This window comes from Eleutherodactylus coqui, chromosome 2, assembly GCF_035609145.1.
Source record: "Eleutherodactylus coqui strain aEleCoq1 chromosome 2, aEleCoq1.hap1, whole genome shotgun sequence".
In the NCBI taxonomy this organism is placed as follows: Eukaryota; Metazoa; Chordata; class Amphibia; order Anura; family Eleutherodactylidae; genus Eleutherodactylus; species Eleutherodactylus coqui.
The window spans coordinates 308,308,556-308,332,802 of record NC_089838.1 but is presented as its reverse complement, the minus strand read 5'-3'; the positions used below and the strand labels follow the sequence as shown (position 1 = coordinate 308,332,802).

Sequence of the window (24,247 nt, the reverse complement as noted above, 5' to 3'; positions counted from 1 at the left end):
ATATAATGCTTCTTTCCAGATGGATCTTCTCTTGTATGGAGAGTTCAGACCATTGGCGTTCAGAGATAGTAATTTTGTAGCCATTTCTGTGGTGACAGCGATCGGATTCGGAGAGCAGAAGAGCAGGAGTAGAAAACGATGCCTGTTAACAGAAAACTACAACAAAGACAAACATGAACCATGCTGTATATCTCAAGTGATTGCAGCAATAAGCCAAGTGTAAGAGTCTTGCTGCAAAAAAAATAGCAAAACCCTAAAAAGTAAGCAGGACAAGCTGATGCTTGTATTCTTGTTTGGGGTACGAAAGTTCGCAGGAGTGTGTGGGCACTCTATCAAGCAATGTCTGTGATGCAGCGGGACCAGAATGGAAAGGTCTACAGCTTCATTACAGGAAAACTTGTTTCTTCTTTTTTTATTTATTTATTTTTTTTTGCTTCAATTTTTTTTGGGACTGTTTGTCTCGAGAGCTCCTGGGGCCCGTTCCGGCATAGCCAAGGGTGGGGTCTTGCAGCTTTACTCCCCAGGATCTCAAAGTGTCCATTGCCGAAGCTGGGTTTTTGAAGACATGAACTGAGTTTTCTCTTGTTGCAATAATTTTTGTGGGGAAGCCCCACCTATAGGGTATGTTCGCCTCTCTTAGAGCAGAAGTTACACCCGCAAAACCGCGTCTTGCCTCCATGGTGGCCTGAGAGAGGTCGTTGAAAAGATGTATGTCAGTGTAAGTACTCGGTAGCATTTTCAACTTCCTTGCCGTATTCAGTAGGGCTTCCTTGGTGCTGTAATAGTGGATACACACTATGATGTCCCGGGGGCTGTTTTCTTTAAGGAATCGAGGGAGAAGAAGTCTATGAGCCCTATCTATTTTGAGATCTTGTTCAGGGAGATTCGGGAGGATTTTTCGAATAAGGCGAGATAATCAGAGATTTCAGCGTTGGAGACTTTTTTGGGAACACCGCGGATTTTAATATTGTTGCGTCTGTTCCTATCCTCGAGATCTGTTAATTTATTTTGTAGTTTGGTGAACGTCCCCTCCAGCTCGTAGTGCACATCAATAAGTTATGTGACTTAACCAACTCCTCCATTTTGCTTTCTGTATTATTTAATCTGTTATTGACCTCCAGAACAGAAGTATTCACATGGTGTGTTAGACTTTTTAGGTCAGCCTGGATGGTGTTTCTAAGTGCCATTATTGCTTCTTTAATATAGCATTCTGAGGCTGGCTTGTTAGATGCAGAGAGGCTGGCCAAGCCACTTTCACTGTCAGAGCCGAGAGGCTCAGGGACGTCTGCCTCTGCTTCTACACACAGTTTCTGCCTCTGCTTGCCTGGGCTACTGACTGCAGAGGAGCTTTTCCCCAGCGTGGTCTGCACTACCTTTTTGTCAAAATGCTGCGCTGTGGAGTCTCCCGACATCTGTGTGCTCTCCCCTGCCGCTCCCCCCTCTGCCTGTCCGGACCCTGCGTCCATATAATGATCGCTGGCATTCTATCCTTCACTTATGAGCGGGGGCTCTGTGGAGTCCCGATGATCTCTTACTGTGGGAACAGCTGCCAGAGCGTCCTCCGCCGCCATTGCAGGGAGAGAGCCGCGCGGCACAAAGAACTTCTCAAGTCTCGTCGGCTTCGCCATGGAGACTCTCCTTCTGGACATGGTTTCCGTCCTGGATGTTTCCCCCGACAGTATGGTGAGTGGGGATAACCGCTGGTCGCTGTGAATAGTTGCTGGGTGTCCTACCGAGCGGAGCCTAAGCAAACACGACCATCTTGGTGTCTCTCCAAGCCACGCCCCCCCCCCCCCCCCCCGAATTTTACATTACACTTCATCAGCTAATCACAAGGTGATATTTGAGCAGCAGGTTGTGACAAAATGTGAGTGACCTTTCAGATGGATATAATAAGACAGAGCTAAATATATTCAGACCCCCTTTATTAAAGGAGTAATCAGAGATAAATGATTTTTGCAAAAACAGGTACCCCATGGGAAAACTATAATAAAGAGCTTATTCTCATGTCTCCCTTCTCCTTGCATGTGCCCCGCTGTGGCTCTGGGTCTATTTTCTGACATAATGTTTACAGGCTGCAGCAGCTTGTTTACAGGATGTCGCAGGCTGCTGCAACATGTATACAACACACCTCAGCGGAGACTGAAAGCCTCAGCAGAGGATTTTCAGAGAGCCAGAAGAGGTGAGTATAAGCTCTTTATTATGTTTTCCCCATGGGGGACTCACTGTTGCAAGATAATTTTATCTTGGACAACCCCTTTACTATCAAATCCCAGAACAGGCTGCTACATCAATTTCAGACATCAGACCCACTATATATATATATTCAGACTCCCTAAATTTATTCAAAATATTTATATCAATATCAGACTCCAAAACTGACTCCCCAAAAATGTTTTGGCCTCAGATCTCCTATATTTCTATTGGACCCCTAACTTAATTCAAACTTCATGCCAAACCCCTATATTAGTTTTGGGCTCCAAAATAAACTGCTAACTTCATTCAGACCTTACTTCCGGTTCTTGCACAGCTATGAGCACTTGTTGCACTGGGTTTTGATACTGTCCAGCTTGGGGATGTTGTGTTGACTTCCACATGATACATCATCATGCGGGATGACATCAAGACTCAGTGCAGCAGTGCCCAGAGGTGAACAAGACCCACAAGTGACGAGAGTAAGTATACAGACTGCTATTTATTAAAATAAATAGCGGGTGATTTTTTTTCTTTATCTGCGACCCATTTTTAGCCCCTTTCACCAGCAACAGGGTGAAAACTATAAATCACAGGGTGACTTCTGGCTAAAAATTATGTGCTTCCATGTTAAACCAGATGAGATGACATGTCCGCCTCTGATACTCTCACTTTGTATGTAATGTGCATTTTAATTTTGCGCTGGATATTCTCTCTTTACCACAAAATTGTGCCGTCCCTTGATATCTTGTTAAAAATTATACGCCATTACAATTTTTTAGTAATCTAATTCAATGTTGTTGCCATGTGGCAGAGACCAGCGCTACAGTGTTCCCAAAGATAATAAAAGAATGGCTAGAGGGTGGAATATGTTGGCATCTGTTCATTGGAGCTATTATTTAGAGCTTAGTCACACGGGCGTTTGTACGCGCGTCTGTCAGTTGTGTTCGCTGGCCGCATCTAAATAGAACCAATGCTTTTCAATGGGAGCAAGCACATGTGCGAATTTTACATGCGCACAAACGCATTCCGCGAAAATTATAGGACACCAGTTCGCAGAATGCATGCAACTGCGGCAAACCGGTGTTCTGTGTATGCGAAAACATTTCACCTTGCGCTCATTGGGGCCGGCAGCAGCAGCGCCGATTTTAAATCCCCGCCTGCTGAAAAATCCTCAGAGCAGTGCAGGAGAAGAGTCGGCTGGACTTGGCTGAGCCCTGGCAGCAGCAGCAGCAGCAGCAGAGAGGTGAGTAGACTTTTTTTTTTTTTTTACACATTTTTGGATTGATTTTCAGGGAAGGGCTTATATTTTTAGCCCTTCACCAAAAATCACTGCAGTGCTTGCTGGCAGCCCATTGCTTTCAATGGAGTCGGCTGTATTGCTGTATTCATTGAATTCAATTGGAGAACATTGCTCTCCTCTGCCACAGCTGTCACAGCTGTGGCAGAGGGTTTCTTCATCTCCGCAGGGAGTCCCATTTTCACTAGACACTGTGACAATGCTGGCACAGTGTCCAGTGACAATGAGACTCCCAGCAAAGATGAAGAAACCCTCTGCCACAGCTGTCACAGCTGTAGCAAAGGATCGCAATGTTCTCTATATGTCAATGGGACCACCGCAGCTGCCGCCGGACCCATTGACCACAGGTGAAACCCCTGGATGTGACAGCATTCAGGGGTTTCACATCCAAGGAATCCCCTGCTGCGGCTGTCACAGCCGCAGCAGGAGATAGTGGGCAGTACTCTCTTTGAGCGGATAAATGCTGCCAGCAGTGTTTCTTCCACCGTGACACATAACTGATGCGTTCAAAAGTTAGTGTGTCAAGACGCCCATGTGACTGAGCCCTTACATAGATGAGTCAAAAACATTTAATATGATTTGCACAGATGAGACAATATATTTATATCATTTTGGGTATACTATCTAACTTTTTTTGTCATTCTTCACCATATCTGTTGTGCTGCCCACATAATGTCTAACCTCAGAGTTACTGGGTAGTTGGGTAGTAGGTGTGCTTTTGTGAGGATGCTGGGATATGAACCTATTCATTTCAAATCACAGGGATGTGCCTTGCCTACCATGAGAGCCGCTATAACACAACAGCTGTAAACAACAATGGGCCAAGCCGTGACTATGGAATATTTCAGATCAACAGCAAATGGTGGTGCCAAGATGGAAAGACAGCAGGAGCTGTAGATGCTTGTCACATTAGCTGCCAAAGTAAGTTAATGTATACACAGCTTCACTGAGAAAATGCCACCCGGTCTTTGCATTGTAATGCAGCAAAAACTCAGCAGGATGCCACAATCCTGTATATATTATACTTTTTGGTCTATAAGATTTGCTTTTTTAACAAGAATATATCTTGCTAAGAAGTCTGTGCTTCTTACAGTGCAAACTATGAGTATAGCCCATGTCCCCAGTCCCTCTATGTCTTTACTGACCATTTTTACTGCCTCCCACAACTGCAGTTTAACTAGGCTAGCCTGGACCACAATTCTGAGATATTTTAAAGTATTGAATGCAAAATAACCGATTAAGAAGATGGCCCATTTTGGAGATTACGACACAACAATTAATTTTTTTCATCTCCACTTTTCAAATGCTCTAAGTTTTTTTTTTGTTTTTTTTTTTGCATTGGCATAGCTGCCTGAGGGCTTGTTTTTTTGCAAAACTAGTTGTATTTTTACAATTTATATACCACCATTGTGTGGTATTAGAGATGAACGAGCACCAAAATGCTCGGGTGCTCGTTACTCGGGACGAAATTTTCGCAATGCTCGAGGGTTCGTTTCGAGTAACGAACCCCATTGAAGTCAATGGGCGACCCGAGCATTTTTGTATTTCGCTGATGCTCGCTAAGGTTTTCATGTGTGAAAATCTGGGCAATTCAAGAAAGTGATGGGAACGACACAGCAACGGATAGGGCAGGCGAGGGGCTACATGGTGGGCTGCATCTCAAGTTCCCAGGTCCCACTATTAAGCCACAATAGCGGCAAGAGTTCCCCCCCCCCCCGCACTGTCAGCGTAAAGATCGTTCTCCTCTGCCATAGCTGTAACAGCTGTGGCAGAGAAGAACGATGTTAGCCCATTGAATTCAATTGAGCCAGCAATACAGCAGGTTCCACTGAAAGCAATGGGCTGCCGGCGACCGCAGGATGAATTGTCGGGAAGGGGTTAAATATATAACCCCTTCCCTGCAATTCATCCAGAAATGTGTTACAATAAAAATATATACCGGCGTATAAGGCGACGGGGCGTATAAGACGACCCCCCAACTGTCACCTTATACGCCGGCAATACAGTGGAGCAAAGAATAAAAATCATTACTTACTTCTTCTGACGTTCTGCGGCGCTCCTGCAGGCTGTCGCTCCCTCCTGGTTCCCGGCAGACCATTGCTTTCTGGACGCAGGGCTTGAAATCCCCGCCTTCAGAAACGCAGCCAATCACAGCCATTCAATGACATCATTTTCATTGGCTGTGATTGGCTGAAGGCACGTGTGTTTCTGGAGGCGGGGATTTAAAGCCCTCCGTAGAGAAATCAATGCTCTGCCGGGAACCAGGAGGGAGCGACAGCCTGCAGGAGCACCGCATAACACCAGGAGGGAGTGACAGCCTGCAGGAGCGCCGCAGAACGTCAGAAGAAGTAAGTAATGCTTTTTATTCTTTGCTCCACTGTATTGCCGGCGTATGAGGTGACAGTTGGGGGGTCGTCTTATACGCCCCGTCGCCTTATACGCCGGTATATATTTTTATTGTAACACATTTCTGGATGAATTGGAGGGAAGGGGTTATATATTTAACCCCTTCCCAACAATTCATCCTGCAATCGCCGGCAGCCCATTGCTTTCAGTGGAACCTGCTGTATTGCTGGTTCCATTGAATTCAATGGGCAAACATCGTTCTTCTCTGCCACAGCTGTTACAGCTGTGGCAGAGAAGAAGGATTTGTCTTCTATATGTTCTCAATGGGGTCGGCGCTGCTGCCGCCGGCCCCATTGAGCGCATATAGAGAAGATTTATGGCCTTAAGAAGGACCGTTGGGGTTCTTGAAACCTAAAATACTCCTAACACTCTCCCTATAGCAGCTCCAACACGATAGCACTTTCCCTGAACTAATGTCAGAATGCATCTGAGGCGAGCCGCGGGAGGGGCAGATTTCAATACTCGGGTGACACCTAATCTCGCCAGCCACTCACTGCAGGGGGGTGGTATAGGGCTTGAACGTCGCAGGGGGAAATTGTAATGCCTTCCCTGTCTTTCAATTGGCCAGAAAAGCGCGCTAACGTCTCAGAGAGGAAACTGAAAGTAACTGGAACACCGCGTGGTACTCGTTACGAGTAACGAGCATCCCGAACACCCTAATATTCGCACGAGCATCAAGCTCGGACGAGTACGTTCGCTCATCTCTATGTGGTATATAAAATGTATTTTAGAATTTTAATTAATACTTTCGGTGGACAATGTAATAAAAGAAGCAATTCCTTCCTTGGTTTCTGGGTTTGTTCTCATAGTGTTCACCATGTCGTATAGATTAAATGAAAACTTTATTCAGCAAATCAGTATGATTACAAAGATAGCAGCACTATGTATTTTTTTAAGTCTCCGTCTACATGTTGCATTCACAAAATTAACTGAATCTTCTGAAACAAATGAGGATACTAAAAAACAATCACAAAATATGAGCCCAGCCTAAAAGCAATCCATTTTCTCCTAGCTGTGAGCATGTAGTCATTTATATTAAAAGGATCCAAGAGCAGTCCCTAATGTATGCCTGAATAGTCTCAGATTGTGTAGAGAAATAGCACTTCAATATTCATAAAGCAGTCTTATTACAAATTGATCAGTAAAATATTTCCAAAGTATATTTGAACCTTACTATATGTTGCGCTGGACCAGGCACCTTCACAGGCAAGATGACAGTAGAGCAAATGAGTGGTGTGCATGAGTGAGCTCAAAGTCCTCCTCTGCCCTTTCCTGAGTTGCGTTGGTGATCGAGAAAAAGTAACGAGAAAGAAACGCTCTGTCAGTAGCGACCTCACACACCCACCCCACATGAGAGTGATGTCACTTTGTGATGTCAACTGACAGCCTAAAATGCCTGCAGAAACAAAAAAACTAGAGATGAGCGAACGTACTCGTCCGAGCTTGATACTCGTTCGAGTATTAGCGTGTTCGAGATGCTCGTTACTCGTGACGAGTACCACGCGATGTTCGAGTTACTTTCACTTTCATCTCTGAGACGTTAGCGCGCTTTTCTGGCCAATTGAAAGACAGGGAAGGCATTACAACTTCCCCCTGCGACGTTCAAGCCCTATACCATCCCCCTGCAGTGAGTGGCTGGCGAGATCAGGTGTCACCCGAGTATAAAAATCGGCCCCTCCCGCGGCTCGCCACAGATGCGCTCTGACATAGTTGAGGGAAAGTGCTGCTGCTGGTGCTGCTGCTATAGGGAGAGTGTTAGGAGTATTTTAGGCTTCAAGAACCCCAACGGTCCTTCTTAGGGCCACATCTAGCCGTGTGCAGTGCTGTGGAGGCTGCTTTGTGCAGTGTTGCACATTTTCTTTTTTTTGGTATATCGGCCGTGCAGAGCATTGCGCCCTGCAGTAATACTCCAGGGACAGAAGTGCGGAGGCAGGGAGAGAAGACATATTCATTGAATATAGGCAGTGGGCGTTTTCTAAAAAATATTGGGCAAAAAATCTATTTGGCCTGCCTGTGACTGTGCTCAGTGTTCTGGGTCTGTATGTGCTGGGTGTAGTAGTTCTACAAAATCATACGCAGCCAGCTAAGTGTTACAGCAGGCTTGCGCCAAATTATTTCCTGGCTCTGTCTGGGCTGTGAAATCACTGCTGTATTGCAGTCCACAGTGCGACACTCTGCAGTTCTGTGACATACTCCAGGGAAAGAAGTGTGGAGGCAGGGACAGAAGACATATTCATTGAATATAGGCAGTGGGCCTTTTCTAAAAAATATTGGACAAAAAATCTATTTGGCCTGCCTGTGAATGTGCTCAGTGTTCTGGGTCGGTCTGCGCTGGGTGTAGTAGTTCTACAAAATCATACGCAGCCATCTAAGTGTTACAGCAGGCTTGCACAAAATTATTTCCTGGCGTTCCGTAAGCAAAGTCAGCCTCCAACCACAGGCCAATAAGCGGCACATTTAATTACAGCGTTCTGTTTCTGCATTACTGGTAATACAGCATGCTGAGGGGTAGGGGTAGGCCTAGAGGACGTGGACGCGGCCGAGGACGCGGAGGCCCAAGTCAGGGTGTGGGCACAGGCCGAGCCAGTGCGGTGGCCAGGGGTAGAGGCAGGGCCAGACCGAATAATCCACCAACTGTTTCCCAAAGCGCCCCCTCGCGCCATGCCACCCTGCAGAGGTCAAGGTGCTCTACGGTGTGGCAGTTTTTCACAGAGACGCCTGACGACCGACGAACAGTGGTGTGCAACCTTTGTCGCGCCAAGATCAGCTGGGGAGGCACCACCACCAGCATGCGCAGGCATATGATGGCCAAGCACCCCACAAGGTGGGACGAAGGCCGTTCACAGCCTCCGGTTTGCACCACTGCCTCTCCCCCTGTGCCCCAACCTGCCACTCAGATCCAACCCCCCTCTCAGGGCACAGGCACTACCGTCTCCTGGCCTGCACCCACACCCTCACCTCCGCTGTCCTCGGCCCATCCAGCAATGTCTCTCAGCGCAGCGTACAGACGTCGCTAGCGCCACTGTTTGAGCGCGAGCGCAAGTACGCCGCCACGCACCCGCACGCTCAAGCGTTAAACGTGCACATTGCCAAATTGATCAACCTGGAGATGCTGCCGTATAGGCTTGTCGAAACGGAGGCTTTCAAAAGCCTGATGGCGGCGGCGGCCCCGCGCTACTCGGTTCCCAGTCGCCACTACTTTTCCCGATGTGCCGTCCCAGGCCTGCACGACCACGTCTCCCGCAACATTGTACGCGCCCTCACCAACGCGGTTACTGCCAAAGTCCACTTAACAACAGACACGTGGACAAGCACAGGCGGGCAGGGCCACTATATCTCCCTGACGGCACATTGGGTGAATTTAGTGGAGGCTGGGACCGCTCACGTCCTACCCAGCCCCAGAATTGCGGGCCACAGCTCGGTGGTGGTGTCTGCGGCGGTGTTTGCTTCCTCCACTAAACCACCCTCCTCCTCCTCCTCCTATGCAACCTCTGTCTCGCAATCAAGATGTGTCAGCAGCAGCATGTCGCCAGCAGTCGGTGTCGCGCGGCATGGCAGCTCAGCGGTGGGCAAGCGTCAGCAGGCCGTGCTGAAACTACTCAGCTTAGGAGAGAAGAGGCACACGGCCCACGAACTGCTGCAGGGTCTGACAGAGCAGACCGACCACTGGCTTGCGCCGCTGAGCCTCCAACCGGGCATGGTCGTGTGTGACAACGGCCGTAACCTGGTGGCGGCTCTGCAGCTCGGCAGCCTCACGCACGTGCCATGCCTGGCCCATGTCTTTAATTTGGTGGTTCAGCGATTTCTGAAAAGCTACACACACTTGTCATACCTGCTCGGAAAGGTGCGTCAGCTCTGCGCACATTTCCGCAAGTCCCACACGCACGCTGCAACCCTGCAGACCCTGCAACATCGGTTTAATCTGCCAGTGCACCGACTGCTGTGCGACGTGCCCACACAGTGGAACTCTATGCTCCACATGTTGGCCAGGCTCTATGAGCAGCGTAGAGCTATTGCGGAATACCAACTCCAACATGGGCGGCGTAGTGGGAGTCAGCCTCCTCAATTATTTACAGAAGAGTGGGCCTGGTTGGCAGCCATCTGCCAGGTCTTTGGAAACTTTGAGGAGTCTACCCAGATGCTGAGCGGGGATGCTGCAATCATTAGCGTCACCATTCCTCTGCTATGCCTCTTGAGAAGTTCCCTGCAAAGCATAAAGGCAGACGCTTTGCAATCGGAAACGGAGGCGGGGGAAGACAGTATGTCGCTGGATAGTCAGAGCACCCTCATGTCTATATCTCAGCGCGTTGAGGAGGAGGGGGAGGAGCATGAGGAGGAGGGGGAAGAGACAGCTTGGCCCACTGCTGAGGGGACAGATACAGCTTGCCTGTCATCCTTTCAGCGTGTATGGCCAGAGGAGGAGGAGGGGGAGGAGCATGAGGAGGAGGGGGAAGAGACAGCTTGGCCCACTGCTGAGGGTACAGATGCAGCTTGCCTGTCATCCTTTCAGCATGTAAGGCCTGAGGAGGAGGAGGAGGAGGAGGAGCCTGAAAGTGATCTTCCGAGTAAGGACAGCCATTTGTTGCGTACAGGTACCCTGGCACACATGGCTGACTTCATGTTAGCGTGCCTTTCTCGTGACCCTCGCGTTACACGCATTCTGGCCACTACAGATTACTGGGTGTACACACTGCTCGACCCACGGTATAAGGAGAGCCTTTCCACTCTCATTCCCGAAGAGGAAAGGGGTTCGAGAATGATGCTATACCACAGGGCGCTGGTGGACAAACTGATGGTAAACTTCCCATCCGACAGCGCTAGTGGCCGAAGGCGCATTTCCGCGGCCCAGGTAGCAGGGGAGGCGCAGAGATCAGGCAGCATGTACAGCGCAGGCAGGCGAACATTATCCAAGACCTTTGCCAGCTTTATGGCTCCCCAGCAAGACTGTGTCATCGGTCCCCAGTCAAGGCTGAGTTGGCGGGAGCACTGTAAAAGGATGGTGAGGGAGTACGTAGCCGATCGCACGACCGTCCTCGGTGACGCCTCTGCCCCCTACAACTACTGGGTGTCGAAGCTGGACACATGGCCTGAACTCGCGCTGTATGCCCTGGAGGTGCTTGCTTGTCCTGCGGCTAGCGTCTTGTCAGAGAGTGTGTTTAGTGTGGCTGGGGGAATCATCACGGATAAGCGTACCCACCTGTCAACCGACAGTGCCGACAGGCTTGCACTCATCAAGATAAACAAAGCCTGGATTTCCCCAGACTTCTCTTCTCCACCGGCGGACAGCAGCGATACCTAAGCAATACGTAGGCTGCACCGGCGGATGGAAGCATCGCTCTCTATCACCATCCAAAACGGGGACCTTTTTGCTTCATCTATCTGTGTATAATATTCCTCCTCCTCCGCCTGCTCCTCCTCGTGAAACCTCACATAATCACGCCGAACGGGCAATTTTTCTTAGGCCCACAAGGCTCAGTCATATAATTTTTCTAAACAATTTTTATGCGTTTCTATGCTTATTAAAGCGTTGAAACTTTCACCTCAACCAATTGTTATTTTTACTGGGCTGCCTCCAGGCCTAGTTACCAATTAAGCCACATTAACCAAAGCGATTAATGGGTTTCAGCTGCCCTCTTGGTTGGGTATGGGCAATTTTTCTCAGGTACATTAGTACTGTTGGTACACCAATTTTGGGGGGCCCTCGCCTACAGTGTAATCCAATTAATTTTTTGCCCACCTGCATTACAGCTGACGTAACATCAGCTGTGTTGGGCACTGCAATGGGATATATTTATGTACCACCGGTGGGTTCCAGGGAGCCACCCATGCTGTGGGTCCACAGGGAGTTGTAAATGCATCTGTCCACTTCTAAAGAACCCCAGTCTGACTGGGGCATGCAGTGTGGGCCGAAGCCCACCTGCATTAAACATGACATTATTTCCTCAGCTGTGATGGGCAATGCAATGGGATATAATAATGTACCGCCGGTGGCTTCCTGGCACCCACCCATGCTGTGGGTCCACAGGGAGTTGTAAATGCATCTGTCCACTTCTAAAGAACCCCGGTCTGACTGGGGCATGCAGTGTGGGCCGAAGCCCACCTGCATTAAACATGACATTTTACCTCATATTACCTCAGCTGTAGAGATGAGCGAGCACCAAAATGCTCGGGTGCTCGTTACTCGGGACGAAATTATCGCGATGCTCGAGGGTTCGTTTCGAGTAACGAACCCCATTGAAGTCAATGGGCGACCCGAGCATTTTTGTATTTCGCCGATGCTCGCTAAGGTTTTCATGTGTGAAAATCTGGGCAATTCAAGAAAGTGATGGGAACGACACAGCAACGGATAGGGCAGGCGAGGGGCTACATGTTGGGCTGCATCTCAAGTTCACAGGTCCCACTATTAAGCCACAATAGCGGCAAGAGTGGGCCCCCCCCCTCCCAAAAACTTTTACTTCTAAAAAGCCCTCCAACAAAGCACAATCACTGCCTGCATGACACTCCACTGCCACTTCTCCTGGCTTACATGCTGCCCAACCGCCCCCCCCCTCCCCCCCACAGCGCACACCAAAGTGTCCCTGCGCAGCCTTCAGCTGCCCTCATGCCACGCCACACTCATGTCTATTTAGAAGTGCGTCTGCCATGAGGAGGAACCGCAGGCACACACTGCAGAGGGTTGGCACGGCTAGGCAGCGACCCTCTTTAAAAGGGGCGGGGCGATAGCCCACAATGCTGTACAGAAGCAATGAGAAATAGAATCCTGTGCCACCGCCATCAGGAGCTGCACACGTGGGCATAGCAATGGGGAACCTATGTGCCACAAACTATTCATTCTGTCAAGGTGTCTCTGCATGCCCCAGTCAGACCGCGCTTTTTAATTCATAGACACAGGCAGGTACAACTCCCTATTGTGAAGTCCCTGTGGACCGACAGCATGGGTGGCTCCCTGGAACCCACCGGCGGTACATAAAAATATCCCATTGCAGTGCCCATCACAGCTGAGGTAGTAATGTCATGTTTAATGCAGGTGGGCTTCGGCCCACACTGCATGCCCCAGTCAGACTGGGGTTCTTTACAAGTGGAAACAGATGCATTTATAATTCCCTGTGGACCCACAGCATGGGTGGGTGCCAGGAAGCCACCGGCGGTACATAAAAATATCCCATTGCATTACCCAACACAGCTGAGGTAGTAATGTTGTGCTTAATACAGGTGGGCTTCGGCCCACACTGCATGCCCCAGTCAGACTGGGGTTCTTTACAAGTGGACAGATGTAGTAACAACTCGCTGTGGACCCACAGCATGGGTGGGTGCCAGGAAGCCACCGGCGATACATAAAAATATCCCATTGCATTGCCCAACACAGCTGAGGTAGTAATGTCGTGCTTAATGCAGGTGGGCTTCGGCCCACACTGCATGCCCCAGTCTGACTGGGGTTCTTTAGATGTGGAAACAGATGCATTTATAATTCTCTGTGGACCCACAGCATGGGTGGCTCCCTGGAACCCACCGGCGATACACAAAAATATCCCATTGCATTGTCCAACACAGCGGATGTAACGTCAGCTGTAATGCAGGTGGGCTAAAAATTCATTTGATTACACTGTAGGCGAGGGCCCACAAAAATTGCTGTATCAACAGTACTAATGTACATCCAAAAAATTGGCCATGGCCAACCAAGAGGGCAGGTGAAACCCATTAATCGCTTTGGTTAATGTGGCTTAAGTGGTAACTAGGCCTGGAGGCAGCCCAGTTTAACGAAAAATTGGTTCAAATAAAAGTTTCAACGCTTTTAAGAGCATTGAAACATATAAAAATTGTTTAGAAAAATTATATGAGTGAGCCTTGTGGCCCTAAGAAAAATTGCCTGTTCAGCATGATTACGTGAGGTTTCAGGAGGAGGAGCAGGAGGAGGAGGAGGAATATTAGACACAGATTGATGAAGCAGAAATGTCCCCGTTTTGGATGGTGAGAGAGAACGTAGCTTCCATCCGCGGGTGCAGCCTACGTATTGCTTACGTATCGCTGCTGTCCGCTGGTGGAGAACAGAAGTCTGGGGAAATCCAGCCTTTGTTCATCTTGATGAGTGTTAGCCTGTCGGCACTGTCGGTTGACAGGCGGGTACGCTTATCTGTGATGATTCCCCCAGCCGCACTAAATACCCTTCCCGACAAGACGCTAGCCGCAGGACAAGCAAGCACCTCCAGGGCATACAGCGCTAGTTCAAGGCCACGTGTCCAGCTTCGACAACCAGTAGTTGTAGGGGGCAGAGGCGTCACGGAGGACGGTCGTGCGATCGGCTACGTACTCCCTCACCATCCTTTTACAGTGCTCCCGCCGACTCAGCCTTGACTGGGGAGCGGTGACACAGTCTTGCTGGGGAGCCATAAAGCTGGCAAAGGCCTTGGAGAATGTTCCCCTGCCTGCGCTGTACATGCTGCCTGATCTCTGCGCCTCCCCTGCTACCTGGCCCTCGGAACTGCGCCTTCTGCCACTGGCGCTGTCGGATGGGAAGTTTACCATCAGTTTGTCCACCAGCGCCCTGTGGTATAGCATCATTCTCGAACCCCTTTCCTCTTCGGGAATGAGAGTGCAAAGGCTCTCCTTATACCGTGGATCGAGCAGTGTGTACACCCAGTAATCCGTAGTGGCCAGAATGCGTGTAACGCGAGGGTCACGAGAAAGGCATCCTAACATGAAGTCAGCCATGTGTGCCAGGATACCTGTACGCAACACATGGCTGTCTTCACTAGGAAGATCACTTTCAGGATCCTCCTCCTCCTCCTCTTCCTCCTCCTCAGGCCATACACGCTGAAAGGATGACAGCCCAGCAGCATGTGTACCCTCAGCAGTAGGCCAAGCTGTCTCTTCCCCCTCCTCCTCATCCTCCTCATGCTCCTCCTCCTCCTCCTCCTCAACGCGCTGAGATATAGACAGGCGGGTGCTCTGACTATCCAGCGACATACTGTCTTCCCCCGGCTCTGTTTCCGAGCGCAAAGCGTCTGCCTTTATGCTTTGCAGGGAACTTCTCAAGATGCATAGCAGAGGAATGGTGACGCTAATGATTGCAGCATCGCCGCTCACCACCTGGGTAGACTCCTCAAATTTTCCAAGGACCTGGCAGATGGCTGCCAACCAGGGCCACTCTTCTGTAAATAATTGAGGAGGCTGACTCCCACTGCGCCGCGCAAGTTGGAGTTGGTATTCCACTATAGCTCTACGCTGCTCATAGAGTCTGGCCAACATGTGGAGCGTAGAGTTCCACTGTGTGGGCACGTCGCACAGCAGTCGGTGCACTGGCAGATTAAACCTATGTTGCAGTGTCCGCAGGGTGGCAGCGTGCGTGTGGGATTTGCGGAAATGTGCGCAGAGCTGGCGCACCTTTCCGAGCAGGTATGACAAGTGGGGGTAGCTTTTCAGAAAGCGCTGAACCACCAAATTAAAGACATGGGCCAGGCATGGCACGTGCGTGAGGCTGCCGAGCTGCAGAGCCGCCACCAGCTTACGGCCGTTGTCACACACAACCATGCCCGGTTGGAGGCTCAGCGGCGCAAGCCAGTGCTCGGTCTGCTCTGTCAGACCCTGCAGCAGTTCGTGGGCCGTGTGCCTCTTCTCTCCTAAGCTGAGTAGTTTCAGCACGGCCTGCTGACGCTTGCCCACCGCTGTGCTGCCACGCCGCTTGACACCGACTGCTGGCGACGTGCTGCTGACACATCTTGATTGCGAGACAGAGGTTGCGTTGGAGGAGGAGGAGGAGGAAGGTGCTTTAGTGGAGGAAGCATACACCGCCGCAGATACCACCACCGAGCTGTGGCCCGCAATTCTGGGGCTGGGTAGGACGTGAGCGGTCCCAGGCTCTGACTCTGTCCCAGCCTCCACTAAATTCACCCAATGTGCCGTCAGGGAGATATAGTGGCCCTGCCCGCCTGTGCTTGTCCACGTGTCCGTTGTTAAGTGGACCTTGGCAGTAACCGCGTTGGTGAGGGCGCGTACAATGTTGAGGGAGACGTGGTCGTGCAGGGCTGGGACGGCACATCGGGAAAAGTAGTGGCGACTGGGAACCGAGTAGCGCGGGGCAGCCGCCGCCATCATGCTTTTGAAAGCCTCCGTTTCCACAAGCCTATACGGCAGCATCTCTAGGCTGATCAATTTTGCAATGTGCACGTTTAACGCTTGAGCGTGCGGGTGCGTGGCGTCGTACTTGCGCTTGCGCTCAAACTGTGGCACTAGCGACGTCTGGACGCTGCGCTGAGAGACATTGCTGGATGGGGCCGAGGACAGCGGAGGTGAGGGTGTGAGTGCAGGCCAGGAGACGGTAGTGCCTGTGTCCTCAGAGGGGGGTTGGATCTGAGTGGCAGGTTGGGGCACAGGGGGAGAGGCAGTGGTGCAAACCGGAGGCAGTGAACGGGCATCGTCCCACCTTGTGGGGTGCTTGGCCATCATATGCCTGCGCATGCTGTTGGTGGTGCCTCCCCAGCTGATCTTGGCGCGACAAAGGTTGCACACCACTGTTCGTCGGTCGTCAGGCGTCTCTGTGAAAAACTGCCACACCGTAGAGCACCTTGACCTGTGCAGGGTGGCATGGCGCGAGGGGGCACTTTGGGAAACAGTTGGTGGATTATTCGGTCTGGCCCTGCCTCTACCCCTGGCCACCGCACTGGCTCGGCCTGTGCCCACACCCTCACTTGGCCCTCCGCGTCCTCGGCCGCGTCCACATCCTCTAGGCCTACCCCTACCCCTCAGCATGCTGTATTACCAGTGATTTGATTTCCCAGGCAGGAAAGAAATTGGCGCAAGGCTGCACTCAACCGTACCTGGTTGCGTCTGATTTTTTTACGTTCTCTACGCAGCACACACGTACCCAGAGCCCTTAGGACTGACACAGGCAGGGCAAATATACTTTCTTCCCTTTTGTTTAAAAGGATAGGCCCACTGCGTCTATTCACTGAATAATAAGTTTAATAACTGTGTTGCGGCCCTGCAAAACTGTCACAGAACTTTACTGTTGCAGAGTTACTAACTGTGGCAGTGCAGGTATTTCCCAGGCAGGAAAGAAATTGGCGCAAGTCTGCACTCAACCGTAGCTGGTTGCATCTGATTTTTTTACATTCTCCACGCAGCACACACGTACCCAGAGCCCTTAGGACTGACACAGGCAGGGCAAATCTACTTTCTTCCCTTTTGTTTAAAAGGATAGGCCCACTGCGTGTATTCAATGAATAATGTATGTCTTCTGGCCCTGCCTACACAATTCTATCCCTGTAGTATTAATGCCGGGTGCAATGCTCTGCACAGCCGGTTTTGAGAAAAAAAAAAAAAAATGCAACACTGCTAACAGCAGCCTGGACAGTACTGCACACGGATAGATGTGGCCCTAGAAAGGACCGTTGGGGTTCTTGAAGCCTACACTAACTCCTAACACTCTCCCTGCCTAACCCCCACTTCTGTCCCTATTGCAGGGCGCAATGCTCTGCAGATCCAATTTTGGAAAAAAAAAATAAAAATACTGTGCTAACACAGTACTGCACACTAGTAGATGTGGCCCTAAGAAGGGCCGTTGGGGTTCTTGAAGCCTACACTAACTCCTAACGCTCTCCCTACAGCAGCTCCAGCACGATAGTACTTTCCCTCAGCTAAGTCACAAGGCATGTGTGGCGAGCCGCGAGAGGGGACGATTTTTATACTCGGGTGACATCTGATCTTTCCAGCCACTCACAGCAGGGGGGTGGTATAGGGCTTGAACGTCACAGGGGGAAGTTGTAATGCCTTCCCTGTCTTTCAATTGGCCAGAAAAGCGCGCTAACGTCTCAGAGAGAAAACTGAAAGTAACCGGAACACCGCGTGGTACTCGTTACGAGTAACGAGCATCCCGAACACCCTAATATTCACACGAATATCAAGCTCGGACGAGTACGTTCGCTCATCTCTACTCAGCTGTGATGGGCAATGCAATGGGATATATTAATGTACCGCCGGTGGCTTCCTGGCACCCACCCATGCTGTGGGTCCACAGGGAGTTGTAAATGCATCAGTCCACTTCTAAAGAACCCCGGTCTGACTGGGGCATGCAGTGTGGGCCGAAGCCCACCTGCATTAAACATGACATTATTACCTCAGCTGTGATGGGCAATGCAATGGGATATATTTATGTACCGCTGGTGGGTTCCAGGGAGCCACCCATACTGTGGGTCCACAGGGAGTTGTAACTGCATCTGTCCACTTCTAAAGAACCCCAGTCTGACTGGGGCATGCAGCGTGGGCCGAAGCCCACCTGCATTAAGCACGACATTACATCAGCTGTGTTGGGCACTGCAATGGGATATATTTATGTACCGCCGGTGGGTTCCAGCGAGCCACCCATGCTGTCGGTCCACACGGAGTTGTAACTACATGTGTCCACTTCTAAAGAACCCCAGTCTGACTAGGGGCATGCAGTGTGGGCCGAAGCCCACCTGCATTTAATCTGACGTTAGATCTGCTGTCCAGGGCACTGCAATGGGATACATTTATGTACAGCCGGTGGGTTCCAGGGAGCCACCCATGGTGTGGGTGGACACGGAATTCCTATTGTGGAGTTGGGGATTCCCAGTTGTACCTGCCTGTGACTATTTATAAAAAAACGCGGTCTGACTGGGGCATGCAGACACCTTGACAGAATGAATAGTGTGTGGCACATAGGTTCCCCATTGCTATGCCCACGTGTGCAGCTCCAGATGGAGGTGGCACAGGATTGGATTTCTCATTGCTTCTGTACAGCATTGTGGACTATCGCCCCGCCCCTTTTAAAGAGGGTCGCTTCCTAGCCGTGCCAACCCTCTGCAGTGTGTGCCTGCGGTTCCTCTGGCAGACTCACTTATAAATAGACATGAGGGTGGCGTGGCATGAGGGCAGCTGACGGCTGGGCAGGGACAGTTTGGTGTGCGCTGTGGACACTGGGTCGTGGGGGGGGTTGGTCAGCGTGTTACCCAGAAGAAGTGGCAGCGGAGTGTCATGCAGGCAGTGATTGTGCTTTGTTGGAGATAGTGTGGTGCTTAGCAAAGGTATGCATTGCTAATGAGGGCTTTTCAGAAGTAAAAGTTGTTGGGAGGGGGGGGCACTCTTGCCGCTATTGTGGCTTAATAGTGGGACCTGGGAACTTGAGATGCAGCCCAACATGTAGCCCCTTGCCTGCCCTATCCGTTGCTGTGTCGTTCCCATCACTTTCTTGAATTGCCCAGATTTTCACAAACGAAAACCTTAGCGAGCATCGGCGAAATACAAAAATGCTCGGGTCGCCCATTGACTTCAATGGGGTTCGTTACTCGAAACGAACCCTCAAGCATCACGAAAAGTTCGTCTCGAGTAACGAGCACCCGAGCATTTTGGTGCTCGCTCATCTCTAAAAAAAACACATACTTCAGAATTTCCTTCCCCATGGAATGGGTTCGCATAACTATACTTTTTATGTACTTATTTTTGCTTTTCAGGTTAAGTTCAACACTTTAAGGGTGTTATAACTGTGTCACCAGACACCCATCACAGGTAACTCTTTTCAGAGATATGTAGACTACAAAAGTATATCAGTATTTTCGATGTTTATGTCATGACTAGAGATTAGCGAGCATGCTCGGTTAAGGCAATTACTCGAGCGATCATCGCTTTTTTCGAGTAACTGCCTACTCATCCGAAAAGGTTCGGGGGGCGGCAGAAGGGGAGCAGGGGGAGAGTGAGGGAGATCTCTCTCCCTCCCCCCCCCCCCCTTCCCTCACTCCCCCCCCCCCCCACCTGAATCTTTTCGGACGAGTAGGCAGTTATTCAAAAAAAGCGATACTCGCTCGAGTAATTGCATTAACCGAGCATGCTCGCTCATCTCTAGTCAGGACCATTTGAAAATGGATAGACAAAATGTAGTATCCAAACGCAGTGTGATATGAGGCATAGAAAAATATACATAATTAATTTCACTATAATTTTATAATTATAAACAGTTTTAACCATAACTTACATGTTTTTTTTAGGTTTGTTGGATGATAACATTTATGATGATATCGAGTGTGCTAAACGAGTTGCACGAAACCCCAAGGGCATCAGCGCTTGGTAAGATGTTTATATATAGTCTAATAAATATTTTCTTTACAGTTAAAGGGGTTCTTCATGATCCTTTAGAAAGGCCATCAATGTTTGATCAGTGAGGAACCAATAGCCAAAACCCGCACTGAACAACACAATTAAGGAGTCTTTCCGTTGTTCATACAGACACAGTGGGGTATATTGATGAACTCTTGTAGGCCAGATAGCTGGACTTTTCATGATGTGTCCACCATACTTCTTAAATGAGGCATAACCTTGTGGGCCTGTGATATACTAGAAACTGCCATAAATGATAGGTAAAAATAAGCCGGAGTAGATTTCAGTCTGGCACATGGCCACCTCTTAATACATACACATATGGTGGCACATAGAGTAGTGTATAAAACTATTGTCTAAGCAAATATGACTGATATTGGAAGAGGGAATTGAGACTGGTACATTATATATATATATAAAAAAACTATTGCAGGACTTGGAATAAAAATTTGGTTTATTTACTCATGTTCAATGAAACGTTTCGGTCCTACTATAGGACATTTTCCTGTGCAGTAAAATATTGCATGAAACATGAGCAAATACTAAATTTTTTTGGACTTCAAATGGAAGTGCTGAGATATTACTGAAATGCTGGTTACCTTACATGACCTCGGCTAAAGCTTTATTTGCCTAGGACCTACCAAATGTGCAAATTTCAGAGTGTTATTGGATACAGCTGTATCTGGACTTAAAGGAGTTGTCTAAGGCCTCGGTCACACGGGCGTTTTTTCCTGCGATTTGCGCATGCGATCTGCGCTTTTTTAGAACCATTGCATTGCAATGATATCGGACACATGGCCGCTTTTTATGCAGTTATCCGATAAATTATAGGACACAAGAAATCGCAGATCGCGCCTTTAAAATCCCCGCCTGCTGAATGGGCTGCCTCTGATTGGTCACAGCCCTCACCAATCAGAGGCAGCTCTCACTCACCCATTCATGAATTCATGAATGGGTGAGTGAGTGCTGCCTCTGATTGGCTCAGCTATTGAATGACAGCAGTTCAGGAAAACTGCCGTCCGGCCACGGCTGAACTCCGGCTGCAGGGACAAGGTGAGTATATATATATATATATTTTTATTTTTACACATTTTTGGATGATTTTCAGGGAAGGGCTTATATTTTTAAGCCCTTCCCGAAAATTCATCCTGCGCTCGCCGGCAGCCCATTGCTTTCAGTGGAGCCGGCTGTATTGCCGGCTCCATTGAATTCAATGGGCAAACATCATTCTTCTGTGCCACAGCTGTTACAGCTGTGGCAGAGGAGAATGATTTGTGTAGTATATGTTCTCAATGGGGTCGGCGCTGCTGCCGCCGGACCCATTGAGCGCATTTTTGAGAACACAAGGAATCGCAGATAGGCACGATCTGCGATTCCTCGTGTCTGCCTGATTCGCCGAAAACGCTGCTAGCTGCAGATTTTTCGGCGAATTGTTGGCCCCGGTCATACGATTTGCGGATGCGCATCCGACATGCGATCCGCAAATCGCGGCAAAAAACGCCCGTCTGACCGAGGCCTAACACCTATTTTGTAATATCCTTACAATTAAAAAGATATCCCATTCACTGATTCGTTCACGGCATGGTGTTTATTTATACAGCACTCCCGCATTACCTCCGCATATGGGTATTGGGCAAACTCTTTTAATGAGGCCTGTGTTATTCTTGGTAAACATATCGGTAAATGACACTTGCGACATTCCCCCCATACATGACATACATGAACGCTGCATGTCTGTTTTTTTTACATTTAGGAGGTGTTACGCACCTCAGGTTCTTCTTGGCTTAGACTTGAAATGAACCTTCTTGATTTTTTTCTACAAAATATTACAAATTAATGTGAAATTACATAAAAGGATCTTTGAAGTGTAAGGGCTTTTACCCACTAGCATTTTTTTAACGCTGTGATATCACTGCGTTTTTTTTACTGCAAATGTCAATGGGACTTTCTAATGTTAAAATCGTATTGCACAAAAAGGGCAAACTTGCGATTTTTGTGCACTGCAATTTTAACATTAGAATGTCCCATTGACATTTGCAGTAAAAAAAAAAGGCACCAATATCGCAGCGATAAAAAAACACTAGTGGGTAAAAGCCCTAAGGCTGGTTTCACATGTAAACTAGGGCTCAGTTCAGGGTTTCTGTATCTCTGCTCCTTTTTCGGAGGAGAGAAATTAAAGGAGATGTCCCGCGCCGAAACGGGTTTTTTTTTTTTTAACCCCCCCCCCCCGTTCGGCGCGAGACAACCCCGATGCAGGGGTTAAAAAAACCACCCGCACAGCGCTTACCTGAATCCCGGCGGTCCGGTGACTTCAATACTTACCGCTGAAGATGGCCGCCGGGATCTTCTACCTTCGTGGACCGCAGCTCTTCTGTGCGGTCCACTGCCGATTCCAGCCTCCTGATTGGCTGGAATCGGCACGTGACGGGGCGGAGCTACACGGAGCCCCTCTCTGGCACGAGCGGCTCCATAGAAGAAAGCTGAAGACCCGGACTGCGCAAGCGCGGCTAATTTGGCCATCGGAGGCCAAAAATTAGTCGGCTCCATGGAGACGAGGACGCCAGCAACGGAGCAGGTAAGTATAAAACTTTTTATAACTTCTGTATGGCTCATAATTAATGCACAATGTACATTACAAAGTGCATTATTATGGCCATACAGAAGTGTATAGACCCACTTGCTGCCTCGGGACATCTCCTTTAATATAAAAATGGGAAAAAAAAACTATCCTCTTTTTCCCTATAGATTTCAATGGAGTTTAAAAAAAAACAGAAAAAGAATGGAAAAACATCGTCTTGCTTCTATTACGTCAGGTTTCCATTTTTTTGGACATAAAAATAACACTGCAGACAGCACTATTTTCCCATTAAAAAAAATAAATAAACCTGATGGAATTAAAGCAAACAAAAACCATTGAAATCATGGGGTAAAAACGGATCATATTTTTCTGTTTTATTTCAGTTTCTTTCCTCCAAAAATGTAGCAAAGAGATGGAAACCCTGAACTGAGCTCTAATGCACATGTGAAAGCAGCCTAAAGTGCTCCATAGCATTCTCACAATGTGCCAAGTGCCTACTTTTAGGGCATATTTGGTGGAGGGGGTATAATATAACTTTTCATTTGATTATTTAGGTATTTGTAATTTTTAAAAGTGTGGAAATTGCCCTGGCAGCAAAACAGTTGAAATTAAGAGCCACTTCTGAGAGAATCTATGTATGTTATCCAAATCCCTCCCGTCCTGCCCTTTCTTCTTTACGCCTTGTTTCACACTCACCTGCTCTTATTGATTTCCTTCCTGATAGAGTTAAATCTCTATGAATTCTGATATAACCAAATATAACTCTACGACATCCGTTGTAACTTCTGTTACAAGGAAAACCTAAAACAACTGACTGCAGCAGGAGCGCCCCCAGTGGACTGTCTGCAAAAGAACACAAGTATAGTTAAGCCTTTCCATCCAGGCTAAGCCCAGATCCTCAGCCGTCCACTTATTGAACTTAATTAGGTGACAAACAGAAGAAAGTCATGCTGATATTTCTTATAATTTATATAATTTCTTTCCAACAGGGAAGCCTGGAAAAACCACTGCAAAGGAAAGAATTTGAATAAATTTATATCTGGATGCTAAAACAAAAAAGAAGAACACAATATTAAACAGCCCTTATGCAAAGTATTGATTCACTATATTAAGAACTCAAAACCTGTAACCTTGTGTTAATAAATAAACACTGAACAAAAAGAAGAATTTGCCTGTGAGAATGTACGACCCTTTTAGCCGCTACATCGTATCCCGCCAACATATCCGGAGCTACTGACACACTAATCCTATTGCTTCTTAGTTCTTCGACCAGGTTCCAAAGATGTGGAGGGCAAGTCCTCACTTCCACTTCTGCTTCTTGTGCCAGCATCTTGTACCAGTCCCACTAAAACCGGGAAAAGAGTCCGCAATTGAGCTATCTTTTCCCGGGACATGAACTACCACCATCCACATGTTTAGAGACAATGCGTCTAAAGCCAATTGGTGCAGCACACTGACTACTGGGGGGAGGATGCCATTAAATTATTTATTGCTTACACCACTCCCACATTGTTGCAGTGAAACCTCACTTTTTTGTTGCGAAAACTGTCTCCCCACAGCACTGCAGCAATAATAGGAAATAGCTCCAAGAACACCGGCCGATGCACCACTGTTCCTGAAAATAGGCCGCAAAACCTGAACTGCCTGTCGCATCTGTATACTGC

The 24,247-nt window shown here is 48.7% G+C and overlaps 1 protein-coding gene across 2 annotated transcripts in view; it reads left to right on the top strand.

Annotated features, from left to right (window-relative positions):
- Positions 1-23,724, top strand: part of LOC136610858 (lysozyme C-1-like) — a 65,010-nt gene extending 41,286 nt beyond the window's left edge. For both annotated transcript variants that reach the window (XM_066590057.1, XM_066590056.1), the window contains 3 exons: positions 4,256-4,414; positions 19,897-19,975; positions 23,573-23,724. In XM_066590057.1, coding sequence (XP_066446154.1) covers positions 4,256-4,414; positions 19,897-19,975; positions 23,573-23,633 — 299 coding nt within the window. In that variant the 3' untranslated portion in view covers positions 23,634-23,724. The remainder of the gene's footprint in view (positions 1-4,255; positions 4,415-19,896; positions 19,976-23,572) is intronic.
- Positions 23,725-24,247: the final 523 nt, after the last annotated feature.